Source organism: Mytilus trossulus, chromosome 7 (genome assembly GCF_036588685.1).
Source record: "Mytilus trossulus isolate FHL-02 chromosome 7, PNRI_Mtr1.1.1.hap1, whole genome shotgun sequence".
NCBI lineage: Eukaryota > Metazoa > Mollusca > Bivalvia > Mytilida > Mytilidae > Mytilus > Mytilus trossulus.
In genome coordinates this window covers 23,560,875-23,580,043 of record NC_086379.1, presented here as the reverse complement: position 1 = coordinate 23,580,043, position 19,169 = coordinate 23,560,875, and the positions used below count along the sequence as shown (strand labels likewise).

Sequence of the window (19,169 nt, the reverse complement as noted above, 5' to 3'; positions counted from 1 at the left end):
TAATATATAGAGACTCTCTGTTTTCTGTCTACTGCTTTTTAAATGTTTACTATTTAAATTAGAATAAGTAAAACATGTGACACAAGCAAGAACAACCAATCGAAGAACGTTCTCCATATCATGGTGTTTAGATCGCAAGAATCAAAACTATTATACCTCCTTAGTCTTAGAGAGGACAAATATTTTTCGCGTTTATCTACATGTAATCTACAATTATTCTATTTTAATATATAGAGACTCTGTATTTTGTCAGGGAATTTCTATGTTAGTATAGAAAGTTCCTGATTCTGTTTACTGTTTTCTTTGAAATGTTTACTATTTATAAAGGGGTCATACCACTTGCATATATATTAAAATAAGTAAAACATGCTCAACTTCATCTAAAACTACCTCGAACAAAAACTTCGAGATAGAGGCGGATTTATGGGGCCCGGCCCCTCCCCCTTTTCTTGAAAAAAATTGGTTGCTATTAAGGGAATCACTGAATCATGACCGAAGCGGGCCCCTCTTAGGCAGTCATCGGGCCCCTGCGTATGAAAAGGACAGACGCACAAGACGGACGGACGACCGAACAAACGAACGCACAGGTGCACAGACTAGAAACCATAATTATTCTTGGCCATAATTGGGGCATACAAATTTATTGTTAAAAGGGAACATAGTAATTTTGCAAAAATGAAAGTAAGGTAGAGATTAGAGGGAAGCAGGACCTTTCTCGAGGCGGTGGGATCGGGTGTTTTTAAGCCCGGGATCCGGGAACTTATTTTTCGATTTCGGAATATGAATTTCTTTAAATTCTGCATCTCGGGATTTCATGATTTCAAGCCCGGGATTTCGGGATCTGGACCCCTCCAACATCCCCTAAAATAAGCCTCAGTCGGTATAAGTAATTTATACATGATTCAAATCCTACTATTGGCATGTTAATAAGGCTCTTAAAAGATAGCACTGATGGATTGTCATAGAAGCATAGTTTTAAGACTATCAGACTCTGGTCTATAGACTATATATAAGCAGTTACATTTATTTCATGTTTGAAACGGTGCAAATTTTTAATTTGATTTGACTTTTACCAAAAGAAGCATTGTAGCAAAGTAGAAGAATAATTATGGTCGTAGGCCAGAAACACGAATATAATTGATTTTAACAGAAAGGAACCAAATATCGGACTTTGGAAAAAGGGGGAGGGCTTTTGATAACTTTTATGTAATTCTTCATACATAATATCTTATACAAAAAAATATCCTACAACAGTTCACAAGCTGTATATGCCCGCGAAATGAATATAGTTTGTTTAGACTTTGTTTCGTTTCTACCACAAATAACAACCAGTCAATTATTAAATCATGGGAAAAGAACGACAACTTATGCAAAATCTTCCTCTCTGTTTCAGCTTACATCTTTCCAAAGTCATTTATTAGAATGCATTTACACAAGATACTCATATATTTCAATCACCGGAATTTACATTGAAGTAAATTAATTGTCAATTAACCATGTTTACAAAGAATTGATACTGCCGTTTCTTTAAAAAATGTAGTTACCTTCTCAGAATCTAAAAGTTTGTAAAGGCAAATGATATCAAGTGTTTTTGTTTAGTTCTAAAGAGATTCTACTGTAAATAAAGCAAATTGAATGAAATTTCTGTTGCAAAATAAAGCATCACAATTGCGAGATATTTTGTAAAAACGTAACCATATTTGTAAGATAAAAGTAGTATTTGCTTGCCATAAAATCCATCAGATGTGTCCTTTAATTATCGAAATCTGACCAATAATGTTGTGTTTAAAGTTTCAAGTTGATGCAACCACGACTTAGCGATAATTGTTTCTGTTTTTTAGTTTGAAAAAGTAAAGAAAGCTGTACAAAACTTTATGGATCTTCATTATACACGTTAAACAGCTAAGGCTTTGATATACTGGACTGCTTAATTGATAGATAAACAATAATAGCTCATAATAGTTACATTAAACGATCAGCTAGATTGAATTTTTATATTCGAGTTAACAAAAAAATATAATCTGTTTTAATGACAATCCATGTTACACCATGGACCCTCTCAATATCTAGCAATTAACATAAAACACTAAATATCAAATAAAAACAACAACACTGTTTGTATGTATATATGGAATAATGGGTCCTAAACGCGCCTCAACTTTGTACTTGCTTTGCTTCATAACTGTTTTATGAGAGCGTCGCTGATGGTCCTTATGTAGACGAAACGCGCGTCTGGCGTATTAGATTATAATTCTTTGATAACTATTAACTAGAATCAATGATACACTATTGGATCTCTAAAAATCCAGCAATTAACATACAAACTAAATATAAAACAAAAACAACAGAATTATTTGTGTGTATATATGTAATAAATAAAATGACAAATAAAATGAAAAACAAATTCCTGACACCTAAGGCTATCCAAGAAGGTTTCCAATATCTGCTGCCCTAAAATAAATATAGAAATATTTGAAAAAAAATCATCAGTTGTATTCTAGTATATTAAATAATGTTTATTTCAAATGTGTTGGATTTTTCGTGAAAGAAGTAGCGGTTGACACATTAACAATGGTGTGTTTGAACGAAGTAATTCATTAGTTGCCTTTTGTTGTTTTTATATTATATTCATTTTCTTTTACAAGGCTGTCAGTTTTCACGTATATATTATGTTTTAAATTTGCAATTTCAGCCATTTTTGTACCTTGGTAATGTGGAAGTTTTATTTCTCATTGTCTAACAGTGACTTATAGATGCGAATTTATAATGTTTCTTGTAAAGAATTGTCACATTGGCAATTTTACAAATTCCACTATTTTCTTTAAATAGTTATCTTTTTAACATATTGCAGACTTGTATATGTGCCTACTCCAAACAATAAACGATGGACTAAGTTCATTTTCATTGTCTAATCGGGGCCTTTTATAGCTGATTATATGCGGTATGGGCTTTGCTCATTGTTGAAGGCCGTACAGTGACCTATAATTGTTAATGTTTGTGTCATTTTGGTCTTTTGTGGATAGTTGTCTCATTGTCAATCATACCACATCTTCTGTTTTATTAGTAAATTATTATATATACAAATGTATTCGGAACAAAATGTTCGGAGAGATAAATAAAGAACTATACTTATAGACGGAGAGGACTTTCTGAAATTTTGCTGATATGTGCTGATTACTCGGTATTTGAATTCAAATAAAAAAATAAAAAGTCCCAACATATTTTTGCAAAGATAAAAAAAAGCACACTGTTAAATGTATTGCGTTAGAATTAACTTGTGTGCTATAATACTTACACCATTTCACAAATGTATGTGGTTGGTACAGTACAAGGACCATCTGTCCAAGAATAATTAAAACCTATAACTGGATCAACTCTCATAGCTACACAGTTCTCGTTCCCCCCTCTGTTGTTTGGCTGGGTAGGTCCCCAGTTGAAGTATGTTGCCTGCTTGCCGTTTGATATCCAGTGAAATTCCCCTTCAGTTACAAGGTCATTTAATCCTATGTACATTCCAATGGAATCTGTGGAAACAAACAAAATGGTTTTGGACACCAATAAAACATAGGTTGGTGCTATAAAACAAAACCTGCTGAATTCATTCAATTAAATATACATTTTAAAGTTACGTTGTGAATTTTGTTTTTTATTTATTTTGCAGGTATGTTGCTTGTTATTAAAACATCCAAGTTTGACCTTAAACTAGTGGCTATATATATTCAGGTTACGCAAGATAGAGAACAAACGTTGCGCTTCATTTTTTTTTATAAAAAATCTAATATCTATATAGCTACACATTCTTACTTATTTTGATCATTAAATCTGTAAGAAACTGTTGTGTTTTTGCATCATCAACGGTAGCTAATGATGCCGATCTACCATACTGGCGCCCAATTACTTCACATAGACTCTGGGAAAAGATAGAAAAGTATTACTTTCAAATTTATAAACAAACATTTATTCATTTTGTAGATATGATATTATACCATAACATCAAATAAACATTTTAACATATTTTCAGTTATTTCTCTCCTTTGAACAACAGCACCATTCCGACACACTTAAATGTTTAAATCAAACGGCCATTACCAACTGTTTTGATATAAATTGGAAAAAAAATATGCTACATTTAGAAAATATACTTCGCAAGTAATATTATGTCGATGATCTTATTCTAAAACTGTATGTAGTTACTAAAGCTTTCTTTTGACAAATTAAGAACGGTTGATATAATATACAAGATAACGTGATGTGAAATGAGATGCAACCGTAGTTTATCGGTGTTCAAAAGTCATGTATCCAAATAAGAAATAAATGTTGCACAAAGATACTTGAAGGATTCGCATAACTTTAAAAGAGGCGATACTGCTATGCAAACACTGGAATGCACACTTATTTCAAATCGCAAAATTAATAAGTTAAACTCCATACATCGTTCAAAACGAATTGAGTTATTATATTTCAAAGTAAATTAATCGAAATCAGAATACGAATGTTTAAACACTTATTTTTGAAACCCTACCTATGCTGTATTCATTTGTACTCACCAGTGAATCGGCAAATGTCTCGTTGTCACGGCTTAGAAAGAAACACTTGTCTTTATAATGAGTCCAACTAGTAGGGCATGCAGAAAATACTGAAATCAGAATTATAATATATTTGCATGTATCCTTTCATACAAAAAAAATAATGCTAAGAACTGTGTAATATGATATAGAGAGAGTTATTACGTTCATGGAAAGCTGTCAAAATGATCTATATTACATTTAAAATTATAAAAAAATTCGACGCTCATTTTTTTTGCATCACGATGATAACCTTCACTATTTGATAATCAGTCTAAGAGCACACGATGTTCTTTATCCCAATAAATCGTTGCATCAATAACTGCTCGTGCTATCTATGACAACGTTCATCACAACAATATGAATATTAAAGAAAGTAAGGACTTTAAATGTTATTGCAAGAGGAGATAATTTGATGACGCAAGGGTCATACCCACGAAATACTGCTGTATTTTAAGGAGTATATGCATTATTAATTGGTTCTCTGTAGAGTTTTTGTAATTTAAATATGTGTTTTAATATGCTATGAATCAGATATGTTAGTTTGTAATTGCGTCAAATTAGTGAGCATGACTTTGATAGCTATAATTATCCTAACATTTACTTTAACCCTAATGTCCATTTATAAAAGTTACATGAAGAAACATTTATTTATAAATTACAGATAAAATATTTGAGAATCAGTTTAATAAGCAATAGTTACATTACAAGCATTTTATGTTTCATTATAATACTTTATTTTGATTGGCTAACAGCAATCTTGCGTCATTCTGAAATTAACATTTATTTCAAAATAAAATGTTACATTGATCCCGATTCGCAATCCGGTGTTCAGGTGTACAGGTAATTAACAGAAAAACTTGATAGAAATCTTGTTTTCATGATCCTAGCAAAAAATGTAATAATATGTATTACATTCTACTTTAATTAAATTTATAGAAGTTTTATATAAATTCACAAAAATACTGAACTCAGAAGATTATCCAATCGGAAAGTCCATAATCACATGGCAAAAACAAATGACAAAACACATAAAAACGAATGGACAAGACCTGTGTTATTTCTGACTTGGTACAGGCATTTTCAAATGTAGAAAATGGTGGATTCAACCTGGTGTTATAGCGCTAACCCTCTCACTTTGATGACAGTCTCGTCAAATTCCGTTATAATTACAATGATGCGTGAACTAAACCCCAAAATATTTACGAAAGAAGGCATTTAATTTTTTTTTAAATTGACTTACCAACTGTGGCTACAAATGCCAGAACACAAAGTTTCATCGAAATAAGAGACATGTTGATATATTAGGCAGCAGGTTGAATATTGAATGTTGCATTTCTAGAAGCGAAATTTATATGCATTAATTATCTCAAGTTCGTGATGTATTTTGTTTTTAGACAAACTGGATTGGGGTCGAAAATTTGGGCCAAAAGCAAAGTCAAGGTTTTCCTTAGTTATTAATGATAAATTAATGATAAATGATGAACTTTTATGAGACTGGTATTCTTAAAGACCATTTTGATAATTAAAAGTTCAAATTTTAGAACAACATTATTTGGAATATAATTTGGAACAATTATCAGGATAAGGATACAAGCCATAGTTCGAGATGTCCTACGTGAATATTTGAAAAAAAAAGAATATTTATCAGTACATTAGTTGTATTAATAGAATGTAAATCGGAATATCCATTTTGAGGGGCTTTGTTGACTTTAATGAAATTTTATAGAGGGCCCTATATTAAAAAAAAAAAGACGGACACATTGTATATGAGATAATCAGTATGATCGATAGACGTTCAATGTATACACAGATCTAACTGTTTAATAATTTGCTAGAATTTCCAGCGAAAGAGACGTTTTTGATTCCGCATTCGGTTATATATATTTCCCTTCTAGACACAATACTGCAACACTGTGAAACACTCTTGGGAATGTTTAAATTTTCAACGTTTCTAGTTTAACTTCGTTTGAAGTTAATGCATTTCTTTGATTGTGTGTTTTAATCATAACTTTTGAGAACATCGGTACACTACCATAAAAGTATTTACTATTATTAACACTTGTTTCATTTGACGTGTTAGGAAAGTAGATACTTCTGTTGGCGCTCGTGTTGAATGGAAGATGAATACAATATGATGTGGGGGTCATCTCCAAAATTATTAATACTCTATTTTTTTTTATTACCTGTATGGCCACTGGAATACGGTATTTATAGTGTTAAAGACTTGATCGATCGAGCATTGTTAAAGAACCAAAATTATTTATCAAATGTGAATTTTAAATTCAGTTACTTGATAAAATTGAGAATGGAAATGGGGAATGTGTCAAAGAGACAACAACCCGACCAAATAAAAAACAACAGCAGAAGGTCACCAACAGGTCTTCAATGTAGCGAGAAATTCCCGCACCCGGAGGCGTCTTTCAGATGGCCCCTAATCAAATATATACTAGTCCAGTGATAATGAACACATACTAATATCCAATTTGTACACAAGAAACTAAAATTAAAATAATACAAGACTAACAAAGGCCAGAGGCTACCGACTTGGGACAGGCGCAAAAATGCAGCGGGGTTAAACATGTTTGTGAGATCCCAACCCTCCCCCTATACCTCTAACCAATGTCGAAAAGTAAAGTTTGGTACATTTATAAATTGATAAGATAATTATAACGATGAAAATAATCTCATCACAGATACCAGGACTGAATTTTGTATATTATTTTGAAAAAGGGGGGATGTTTTTATTTTATGCACAGAACCAACAAACGTTTGCAAAAATAATGGAATAAGGGTTTTAGCCCGCATGATCTCTGATCAGATGAATCAAACTGTCTTTTTGCTTTAATTCTATTTTGGAAAACACAAATCCTCTTTTTCACAATTTGAATGCTCGATGATTTATTTTCAAATGCAATTTGGGATCTGTTGTTATCTTGCCTAGTAACGTAGCATTGTTTGATTGGGTAGCAGATGAGGATTTAGAGGGGGCCTAGAGGGTCCGCCCCCGCCCTTTTCTGGGAAAAATTTGGGTGATCATATAGGTAAACACTCAAGCATGACCGGAGCGGGGCCCCCTATGAGACAGTCAGTGGGCCCTCACTTATGAAAAATTCTGGATCCGCCACTGGGTAGTTTTTGCATTGTCAAGAAGGTTCCCAACGACTATGACTGTCTCTAAACGTCTTATTGCGTCGACCCTGATACTTTTTTTTCCCTCAACGTTAGATATTGCTACTAACACGAAAAGTAGCGCTAAGTAAATATTTGATAAGGAAATTTTCTTAGAAATGCTGAAATGAATATTTCAAATTATATATGAAAATAAAGATTGCTTCTTAAATTTTCACATTATGATAGAGAAAGAATAAAAATATAATATTCATAGACTTCGGAAGACACAGATTATCAGAAAAAACGTTCACCTGGCGTTGTCCCATGTAACAAACTCGAAACATTAAACTCGAACAATTCGCGAAATGTTCACGCAACTCTTCGAAATTGTGCATGAATGTTCTATGACGTGATATATTTCAGTACCGGTTTACATAGCCGTCTCAATATAAAATTAGCATAGATATTTTGAAAAGAATATGTATAAGAATTTCCCAGGAGAAATTTAGTTTGGAAACTTGAAACATTTCAGTTAAAAAAAAAAAAATGTTCACATATAATTTATTAAATTGTAAGCACGATCATTTTGTACTAAGTGTTAGCTTCAAAAGTTCAAATTAATGAATGAATTGAACTACATATTCAATTCAATACAATAGGTTTGCAATGTCTTGCGGTAATGTCCGAGTTAAACTTTCTTGCCTTCACAAAACTTTTACTGCCAAAAAACAGAGATTTGATTTCATGAAGATTATTTTTCGGGTTTGATTACCTATACCATGTATACCAATAAAAAGTACTTTAAAAGTTGAAATTTTACACCAAATTGTATTATGATTATAGGGTTACCTATAAAAAAAATAAGGATTAATGAAAATGTCTGGCAGGGTTGTCCGTTAACATTATTTGACGTCGCCACAAGCGTAATATGGGACTCACTTGACTCATTGGTAGTTACGGCCTTGATGAAGGCTTAAGTATATGACAAGCTAATTCAAAATATGTCAAACTATAACGAATTAGAAGTGCAATGATATCAAATAAATTCCAACTGTGACCTTGACCTTCCGAACGTATAAGGTAAAGGTTTATTATTGTTTAATAAGGAAACAATGGCAATTTTAAAAATGGTACACAAAAAATCCTGTTCTTTCCTGTTACCAAAGGGAATCAATTTTAAAAAGTCTCTAATGTGAATAAGGAATAAGTTTTAGACATTATTTGTGTTTTACTAGTATATCCTGCAATAGTTTATCAAATGCCAATTATTGATTTTAACATTTGCAATACAAAAGGTTTAGAAATATACTTAAATATAGTTCGGTATGTCGGTAACATGAAAGAATCTTGAGTAACAGGACAATGGTAACAGGACAGACTGGGTAACAGAAAGGATTTTTCTGCTTTATTTTAAAGTTTAAGAAAAATACATCATTTTAGATTGGTCACAATTGGAAGATAACAGCAAACAATGTCATTTATTCTTTGAAACTGTATTTGCAAGATGAAAAATCTGCCTAGGTAATGAAAAACTCTAAAATAAATTCCTTTCTGTTACTATCTACTATACTTAAATTGCACAATGTTCTCTGCTGTTATCAAAAGCAAAAAACCTGTATATTATTTTGAAATTTATTTGATATGGTGGTGATAACTTATATTAAATGAAATGGTTGACATATAGTAGATTAACTCTTCGATTCTTCAGTGAAAATGTCTTGAACATCCTTCCTGTTACTAATGATGGTTATACTGTTACTTTTTATCATGTAACATGACAGAACGTAACAGAAAGGAATTACGCGATAGTTTTTGTCCTTTTTATCACATTAAATGTAAGTGTATTTCCTGTGTCCTATAACTTTTAAAAAGATGATATAAAAAGACACTTAATGTTGTGGTGCACACTTAAAAATATTCTCAGAAAGTGGAAGAAAAGGCTATAACAGGATAGAACACCAATAAGTATTTTTCTATAAATTCTTACCTTGGATGGGCTTGAATGTTCAAACCTGGTCGCCTTTTCAACTATTTTATTGTACTAATGCATTCAGGAAATGATGCTCTTCACAATACATAATGGCAAAATAATTATTGGTGTTGTAAACGTTTCCACAGGTAAAAAAAACTCAGTGGTAACAGGAGGGAAATCACCTCTGGAGACAAATTATTTTTTTCTTAAAATTTGCAAAATTTTATTACATGCTATTGTTATAATATAAAAAGACATATTAAGGGCAAGTTTATTAAATAATTTATCATATATGTGAGAATCGGACGCCTGTTTAATTAATTTGGATATTATTTGAATGATTTAGTTTTCAAAAAAACACAGGGGACAACATGATTTTAGGGGGGGTTGAACATTTAAATTACAATATTTTATTGGAAGAAATATAAAAAATATAAAGTGGGGGACATGAAAAATCGACTTTTTCAGATATTGTCTCATTTATTGAACCTCATCTGATTCTTAAAAAAATAATTTATCTTCTCCTGCGTACTCTTACAGTTGTTTAAAATTCATCAAACACGTATTAGGTACGACATTTTAGTTTTTGTTATCATTAAGATGGTCCCTACATCATACTGTATTCATCTTCCATCCAACACGAGCGCCAGCAGTAGTGTCGACTTTCCTAACACGTCTTATAACATTACATATTAAATCAAATTAGAAATAGTATATATTTTCTCAATAACAGACCCGTATCACGCTGAGACTTCAATACAGAGTCTCCGTTCGAGATTATAATTTTCTGCTGGATTATACTACGCTGTGCTATATTGTATGAAAAATACATATTACACAACATATAACAGACGATTGTCTGTTTATATTTTTATAAAGCATAACCAACAATAGCCATGGTAGCTGTCATCGATTCAACATTGGATGACTTATTGGTCAAGTAATAATTTTTTTTTTATCTCTTTGTAAATTATGTGTTTCTGAAGTTGCATTTTTGGATTAACCTTCAACATACGCTCATATGGAAAGAAATTTAACTCTGATGAAGTTTTGTAATAAAGAAAAGCGTGTCAGACACACTGACTAAAAGCTTAAATAACAAAATACTGAACTCCGAGGATAACTCAAAAAAGGAAATCCTTATAATCAAATGACGAAATTAAAAGCTCAAATCATCAAACTAATGGACACCAACTTTCATATATTATTGTTGACTTGGTACAGGGATTTTCTTATGCAGAAAATGGTGGATTGAACCTGGTTTTATACCTAGCTAAATCTCTCACCTGTATGACAGTCCCAGCTAAATTCCATTATATTAACAGTGATATGTGAACAAAACAAATAAAGATAATACATAGAAATGTAAAAAAAAAAACGGACCACAGCAGTCATTATTGTGTTATAATCGTTATCACTATAAAAACAAACACACATGAAACAAATAATTTATAATATTTTATTTTCATTACCAGGATTGCTTGTCTTGTTCTAAATGATTATAGTAATCTTTCGTACTTACCAATTAGACGAAAATTTCTTTTATCTTCATACCTATACTTTAATTGTATACTGAAATATTAATATCAGTCAGCTATTAATGAAGGTAATTAGAGGTTTTAATCAAAATTGAAACTTACAGGAAAAGCATAAATACTTGAAGTTGTTGATTATTTATACATTAGCGTGACACAATTACTGTTTACAACAACAACAAACGTTACTGATGTCCATTGGGTTTTCTGAAATAATCTTTAGCTGATGTACACAAGACCAGATAACAGATGAATACTTAAAAAATACATTTGTGTCTTAGAATTTCTTGTACAAAGGTAGAATCTTTTTGTGAAATATTGGTAGCCCTGAAAAGGACTGTTAAAAAGAGATATTATTGACCATAGATGTATGTCCAAAGCCTTATTTCCTTGTCTCTCGATAGGCTTACTGTAACGTGAAGGCTGCCATTTTTTTGTTTACGTCAGTGACGTTATTGTCATTGATGATAACTCGTGTACAAATCAAAAAACTTTTAAACAATGTTATTCACCGGTGAATAATAGGGTTATTTTCACCGCTGGTGTAAGTTTTAAGGGTTATTCTACTTTCTTTGCAATTAAATGAAAATTAACTGAATTATTCCATGTCACGTGATAAAATGTTACCCAATAGAAGTAATTGTAAGTATTATAGTAAGAATTGTAAATTATTCAAATGAATATAACAGACGAAATGACAGTTTTTTTTTTGCTCATTTGAGGAAATTTTGTCACTTTTAGCCAATTAGAGATGACATAATCCGTCTGCGAACGATTTAAATGTCAATGAAATATTTCGTTTGTTTGATCCAGAAAGGAACGTACGTAGTTTATTAAGGCTGCATTTCGTTTCAACTAGTAATAACTACAACCCGTAATTTTCACGGAAAAAGAACGGAAACTCTTGCAAAATTTCCCATTTACTTTTATTTCATTAATCATTTGTTAATTGCATTTACAATATTTTAATCACCAGAATTTACGATCAGGTCAATAAATTGTCAATTAAAAAATAATAGATACTAATTCATGTACAAAATGACGCTACATTATCAGAAATTCCTTTTAAACAGTTTAAATAAGCAACTTTTTATTGCAAAACAAAGCAATACGATTGTGAGATAGATGCAACAAAGGAAATAAAATGTTAAATTTACGAAATAGTTTTATCAAAACAAAACCACAATTTAGACGTATATGTATTATTCATCAACTGCGAGTGCTTTCAAATCGCACTGTGTTACCTGTTAATACAACCTTTTTTTTGTTATTTAATGCTCTATCTAGTGTTTCATGTTTTAAGCATTTGATAAGCGTTTGACATGTTTGATATAACTGTAAATTGTCAGTTCTGATCTCGTACTATGATCAACAAAATTATTTATTTTGAAAATATAATAAGTTCCAATCTTCATTAATGTATACCTTAGAACAAACTTATTTTCATTTATCTGTGTACATTATTTTTATGGCGGTATTTGTCCTTGGTATGGTTGTAATTCTGATAAAGTACCAGTCTTGTATTACAACTCCAGTTTCCGGTGCATGTCAAAACATGGAGGGAAACAAAAAACATGTAGTGCATTTTTTTCTGATTTTTTTTCTGTTTGATTATAGGTTTATGCTGAATTGAAACATATAGTTAAGCTGTATTTCACTTATGACTCGAAGAGTCGATGTCCAATACAGCTGATCGATAATCTTTAACAGGACCAAAACATAATCAGTCAGTTCATAACAATTTTATCAAATGATTGTCGGTCTTAAAATTAGACATCAACTGCACATGCATTAAGAAACCGTGAAGAGGATACTGAAATTCATATAAGAACTTGTCTTTTCCCAATCACATCATTGGATTTAGTTGTCAATATTGTCAGATGTAATCTCTGATTTCTCGTCAAAGTACTTAATGTCATGCTATTACAATTAATTTTATCTAGCAAATATAAAGAAGATGAAAGAATTTTTCAGACAGTTTTACTTCTTTAATCTATTCTTAGATCGTCTTTGTTCTGATGATTGATCTCGAAAAGGCGGTGAAATGACTTCGTTTCAAGACCTCAAGACGTTTCAAAACATTGAACCTCATTTTAACTTTATGATTTCAAGTTAAAAAAAAGATTTTTGTTTGCATAACAATAAGTCCAAATTGTAGAAATGTTTAAGAAAATTGATACTGGAAGTTCACGTTCCTTATACATTTTTTTCGTATTAGCCACCGTATTGATCATGTTCAAAAATCAATATTAACTCTTGATTGATATCGACAGGGTAACGTCATAAGTATTATGGATGCTAATGTATCTGTATTATGACTGATTTCCTCGTATTTTTAAATGATTTTATTTTTGTTCCAACAAATGTTCTAAATAACAACCCTTATCTTCATATAATGATAAACGTTCTTATTTATATTCTTACAAATGTTCTATATAACAGAATTTACCGTACGTGTACTGATAAATGTTCTGATTAACGTTCCTATTGTTTATAAGGGACCTTTTGAAATTTGGTTCTAGTCCGAATTTTCACCCACATTATAACATGTCTGCAGTTTCCTTTCACATTCTAAAATATTCTGACATTGAAATCACGATCATTGATAATAAGTCTTATCAAAATTGAGATAACTCACAAATGGCAGTATAAATATCACCTCAACAAATGCAACTATCAAAATTAGACTGAGCTTTCATATCATAAAATGTTTCCTGTTTTGATGAAACTTTTTGTACTTGCAGTTGTAGGAACTGCTGGTAAGAATATTTATATAATTCATTTAACATGTTTATTTAATGAATTACGTCTTAAACTTTGACTGATATAATTAAGTTTATCTGTTCACAACATTCTGAAAACTACCAAATAAATAATATCAATATATGCATGTACATGCTTATTTTTTATATTTTTCTATATAAACGGCATCAATCTAGAAACTATGAAACAACTGACTTTTTCAAAATGAACACTTCGCAATTTTCATCCTTCAATTAGTAATATTCCATCTTAAGGCGTTTGCAGAGTCAATACGTTACACACGCGCACGCTCCAACAATACTAACTTTATTGACAGAAGTGTGCTCCTTACACAACAACTACTCAAATTGATTGACGAGGAAGAACGTATGGAATTTACTTTTATTAAGTTACTCAAATAGAATTGGCAAACCGATACGACATGATTGTGTCTCAACTTATTAGCGACATGTCTGTGTCTGAACTTATATTTAGCGGCATGTTTTTGCTATCTTAGATCCCAAACTACTATACTACCTATTCATTCTGTAGGTTTACCGATCTTGTCTTATTCTGAGTGATTACAATCGACTGACTGTTGTTTTGCAAGGCTGGACAAACATACAGAAGACAACTTATAGTTCGACACCCCATATTTCAATCAATATCGTGTTCATACAATTCCATAAGTTTCCGGTATTTCCTTTTTTTCTGCTCGATAAACATGAATTGAACTATTGTAGCCTCAATTTGCTTCCTGTATGCAAACTATATTTATTATTTATAAATGTAAACGTCCATGGTAAATTATATGACTAGTACTAATGTAATGGTAAAACTGTTTCAGTATTGTCCACATGTCCAAATGGATGGAACCATTATGAAGATAAATGTTTCTTTCTAAGCAGGGACAATGAGACATTTGGCAATTCACTGGTAGGTTGATATCATGAATAGAAGTCTAAAAAGTACTAACATACTAACAACGTTTAAATTTTATTTTGTTTGAACCAAATTTAATTATCAAATACAAACGTTTGATAGTAACCACCATGTAACTGACAGATCGATTGTATACATTTCAGGTTATAACTTGCTTTTAATCTATAAGTCCTCGCAAAGGAAATGATACACTGCGTTGTCGTTGTTTTTCCGTTTTTTTGTTGAATTTAAAAAAAAAATCGTTTCTATATTTAGTTTTTGTCCAAAATATGCGATGTAGCACGAACTGAACGAAATTTAGTCACTTGGTAATTCGCAAATGTTGATAAATTCAAGAAATGTATATAGGCACAAAGGTCGAAGACAAAAACCCCAAAATAATTCAAAGAAACTTGTAATAATGACCATCCCTTACTTTACTAAAATTCCAACTTTCATAAACACTTATCATGCTTATTAAGCTTGAAACCTATAAAAAATTACATATTCCTTTAATATTTATTATACAATTTCTTTATATTTTGTCAGATGCTATGTGAAGTAATTGGTCGTCAGTATGGTAGATCTGCTTCTTTGGCCACTGTTGATGACGCCAAAACACAACAATTTCTTACAGATTTAATGATCAAAATAAGTAAGAATAAACATGCTATATATAGTACATACAACTTTGATGAACCAAAACGTTCGATCATTCTTTCTTTGTAACGTTTCTTTCTGAATTTAGTGAATAAGTCGTCACGATGTTAGACAGTAATATTTGATTTTCATAAGAACGAAAGCTACGTCTTGTTTGGGTCTACACAATAGAAGGCGACTTGCATATTTTCGGAAGTTAATCTGTATTGGTGTATGATATTAAATATATTTCACCTTTCGTATTGTTTACAAAATCCGTTGCAAGCTTTAAACATATAAGACAGCGTTTTATTAATTATCGTCTACTACTTAAATTATCTACCACTTCGTTGATGGCTTTCGAAAGAATTTCTGAATATACAAGCTGTACTGCATCAAAATAAAACACGAATCTATCAAGTCGATCAGATAAATGAACGGAGATTAACTGCGAATACACTTTCACACAATATTTCTCCCAAATAAAAAAGACAAGGGGTGCAAAACTTTTCTCATTTACACTTTTTCTATTAGTTTGAAATCATTGGAAATCCTGTACACAAATCAAATTTTATTTTGGTTTTATGCATTTCTATTACACGATTGTCATAGGAAAATATTTCTTCAGAGAGCAAATTAAAGCAATTGGTATATATAGTCTCCAATAACAATGTTTATCTGTCTATACCATTTTCACTTTGAATTATCAGATTCCATCGGAATGTACATAGGATTAAATGACCTTGTAACTGAAGGGACATTTCACTGGATAGCCAACGGCAAGCAGGCAACTTACTTTAACTGGGGACCTACTCAACCTAATAACAGAGGGGGAAACGAAAATTGTGTAGCTATGCGAGTTGATCCAGTTATAGGTTTCAATTATTCTTGGACAGATGGTCCTTGCACAGTACCAACCACATATATTTGTGAAATGGTGTAAGTATTACTTCTAAAAAATACATTTGACACTAAAATACGGTTGATTCTGTGGACGGATTTAACAACACACGAACAGACGGTCTTTGACGCATTTGTCATATTTGTAGAATCATATTAAAAGTAATCGGTTAAATCAAACATCTATTTTTTGTGATTTTTACAGTAACTAAAACAATGAATTATTTGTATCGTTCTTTTTTAACAACCTAGTTATCGACAAATGGTGTATAATTCAAAATTTCATAATGTCCTTTCTGTCTTAAAGTGTTCGACAGCTTATGCATGTCCTTCAAATAAATAGTATATACACTGAAATGGTGATTAACACACTTCTGTTACATGTATGTTATGATCACGGTACAAGTCGCAATATAAAATAATAAATTACATAAACCAGAAGTATTAAAAAAACGATAGCTTGTTTCGTCTACAGATGACTAATTATTGACGTTCGAATCAAGAAAGTAAAAACGTTAAAAGTCCAAAGTTGTAGAGCCTGTTATTTATAATAATCTTATGACGTTGTTGTTTTTTCCCTTTCTGATTTTCATAACCAATAGCATGTGTATAGTTCATATCTGAATTGCTTGACTGTCAACATAATGATTTTGATTTGATAAATAAATTCAACAGTTGTATACAGCTGTTCAAAAGTAATAAGTATATTGGGAAAAAATACATCTGGGTTACAAACTAAAACCAAGGGAAACACATCAACTATAAGGGGAAACCATATACACAACAGAATACTGAAGTGCAACAACAAACAAACGACAAATACGACTTACATAAAAACAAACCAAAAGATAACAACTGCCCTTTTCCTTACTTAAGTAAGGACATTTTAAGGGAAAATTTTGAAAGATTAATTGTTACATAACTGAAGAGATATGATTAGCAAGCAGAAAATGGTCAACAGACTAACAGACGGACATGCTTTCCCCTTAAGATCACCAATATCATCAGCAATTAGAAAAACTCATTAATCAAAGGAAACTATAGTGGACCAATGTGTTACACATGTAAACCATGTAACCAAAAACACTATCGATATGAGGTTTGTTTAAAACAATAACGAACACAAAGTAGACCACAACAAATGTAATCATTGAAATATAGGATTTTAGCTCGGTTTAAAATAATCATCGTTCATGCTGTCAGCAACACCTATCACAAAAGAAACAACCACACTGAAATAAGATTTTTATGTATAATATGTAAAAGATAAGCTGTTGATTGATTTTTTCAAACAATTATCTATCCATTTCAGGGCAGCAGATATTGGAAACCTCCTCGGATAGTCGATATTGTCAGGATTAACCATTTACATGTCAGTTTATTTATTAAATCTATATCAATATTTTTTTCTATTTCTTCTATTTGATTTTGTTTTAATTGATGAATATAAGTAGTCTCTACACTTTGATATTACATTTTGGACTTTCCCTTTTGAATTTTCCTCGGAGTTCAATATTTTTGTGTTTTTGCTTCTTTTTTTATTATTACAACAGACTGACAGAAAGCATGCTGAAGACATAGAGAAAACTATACAAAATCAGCTCCTAGCCATATTTTTTTTAAATTTTCATGTTGGCAACCCATCATTTTGCAAATGGCGTAATATCCAACTTGCTTCAAATCCTAAATCCTTTGAAAGCTGTTTTATAGGTATAGTCCAATGTAAGTTTTGATAAAATGTAAATACCAGTTACTGAAGTAAGATGAAATCATACATAAATGAATAAAAAGTGACTCTTGGTTCAAAATTGTGACGAAAACGTAGAACATGTAAATTTTTATCATTTCAATCAACTTAACAAGAGATATCACTTACTTTGTTCAGTACAAATATCTTGTTTGGTAAGAAAAACAGGTTTCTATATTCAATAGTTATATGAGAGTTGCCTATACACAAACCCTTGCAAATAAGGTCAGAAAGGTAGTATTTACCGTAAACAAAGACAACTGTCATTGTTTTATTTATTATATCAAACCCATTCTTTATGTCACAAATTCATAAATCCGGTTGAGCCTAAATATGTCCACCGTAATATGCTTCTCTTTCGGTTAGCTGCAGAAGAAAACTTCTGGTAGGCAGAAAGCTTCCGCTCAAATAATTCAAATTGTGCGTTGTTTGCAGCTAATGTTGATGTTGTCGGACATACTTGAGGCAGACACCTGCTTCTATGATGATGTGAATATCTGTCTCTCAAAATTCAAGCGGACATTTGGAAACATTTCCCATGTCTGCCTATCTGACCTCTTCACTTTCAATCGAAATACCCACACAGTATCCTCTCCTCTAAATGCATGGAAGAAAGGAAGAGCACCTACACAAATACCAAAGCATTTAATGTACATTTAACCATCGCGAAAGTATCTTTTCCAGACAAAACCTATCCACAATTTGTCCACACCTAATCATGCGAGTGTTATAATTTCGAATACTACTACAAGTGTGTCAGAATCTACGTACTACTTTTGTTTTACTAAATTACTTTTTACAACCATTTTCAGCAGTATGCTTATCATGGACAAACATTGTGCTTTCTCATGGTTACACGCTAGCGGATATCTGTGAAGTATCCTTATTTAAATTGCAAAGAATATGTTTACCCTGAGTAACATAAACATGTTTATGCGTCTCTAAAGAAGATAACAATGAACATTTCCGTTTTGTTGTCATCTTCACAGTTAAAATTTCTCTAAACCCTTGGCGTTCTACCATAACCAACAAAT

General features: G+C 31.4%; 2 protein-coding genes across 2 annotated transcripts; one reads left to right on the top strand and one right to left on the bottom strand.

Moving 5' to 3' along the window:
* Positions 1-3,218: 3,218 nt before the first annotated feature.
* Positions 3,219-5,860, bottom strand: LOC134726276 (perlucin-like protein). The gene is made up of 4 exons (XM_063590676.1): positions 5,813-5,860; positions 4,548-4,670; positions 3,805-3,910; positions 3,219-3,524 (listed from the first exon to the last, which is right to left on the bottom strand). Exons 1-4 carry the CDS (start codon positions 5,858-5,860, stop codon positions 3,292-3,294), a joined length of 510 nt encoding a protein of 169 aa, XP_063446746.1. The 3' UTR covers positions 3,219-3,291.
* A 5,391-nt stretch (positions 5,861-11,251) lies between these two features.
* On the top strand, positions 11,252-16,431 carry LOC134726275 (perlucin-like protein). Its single transcript, XM_063590675.1, has 5 exons — positions 11,252-11,257; positions 12,293-12,302; positions 14,776-14,864; positions 15,399-15,504; positions 16,199-16,431. The coding sequence occupies exons 1-5, from the start codon at positions 11,252-11,254 to the stop codon at positions 16,429-16,431; spliced, it is 444 nt and encodes a 147-aa protein (XP_063446745.1).
* Positions 16,432-19,169: the final 2,738 nt, after the last annotated feature.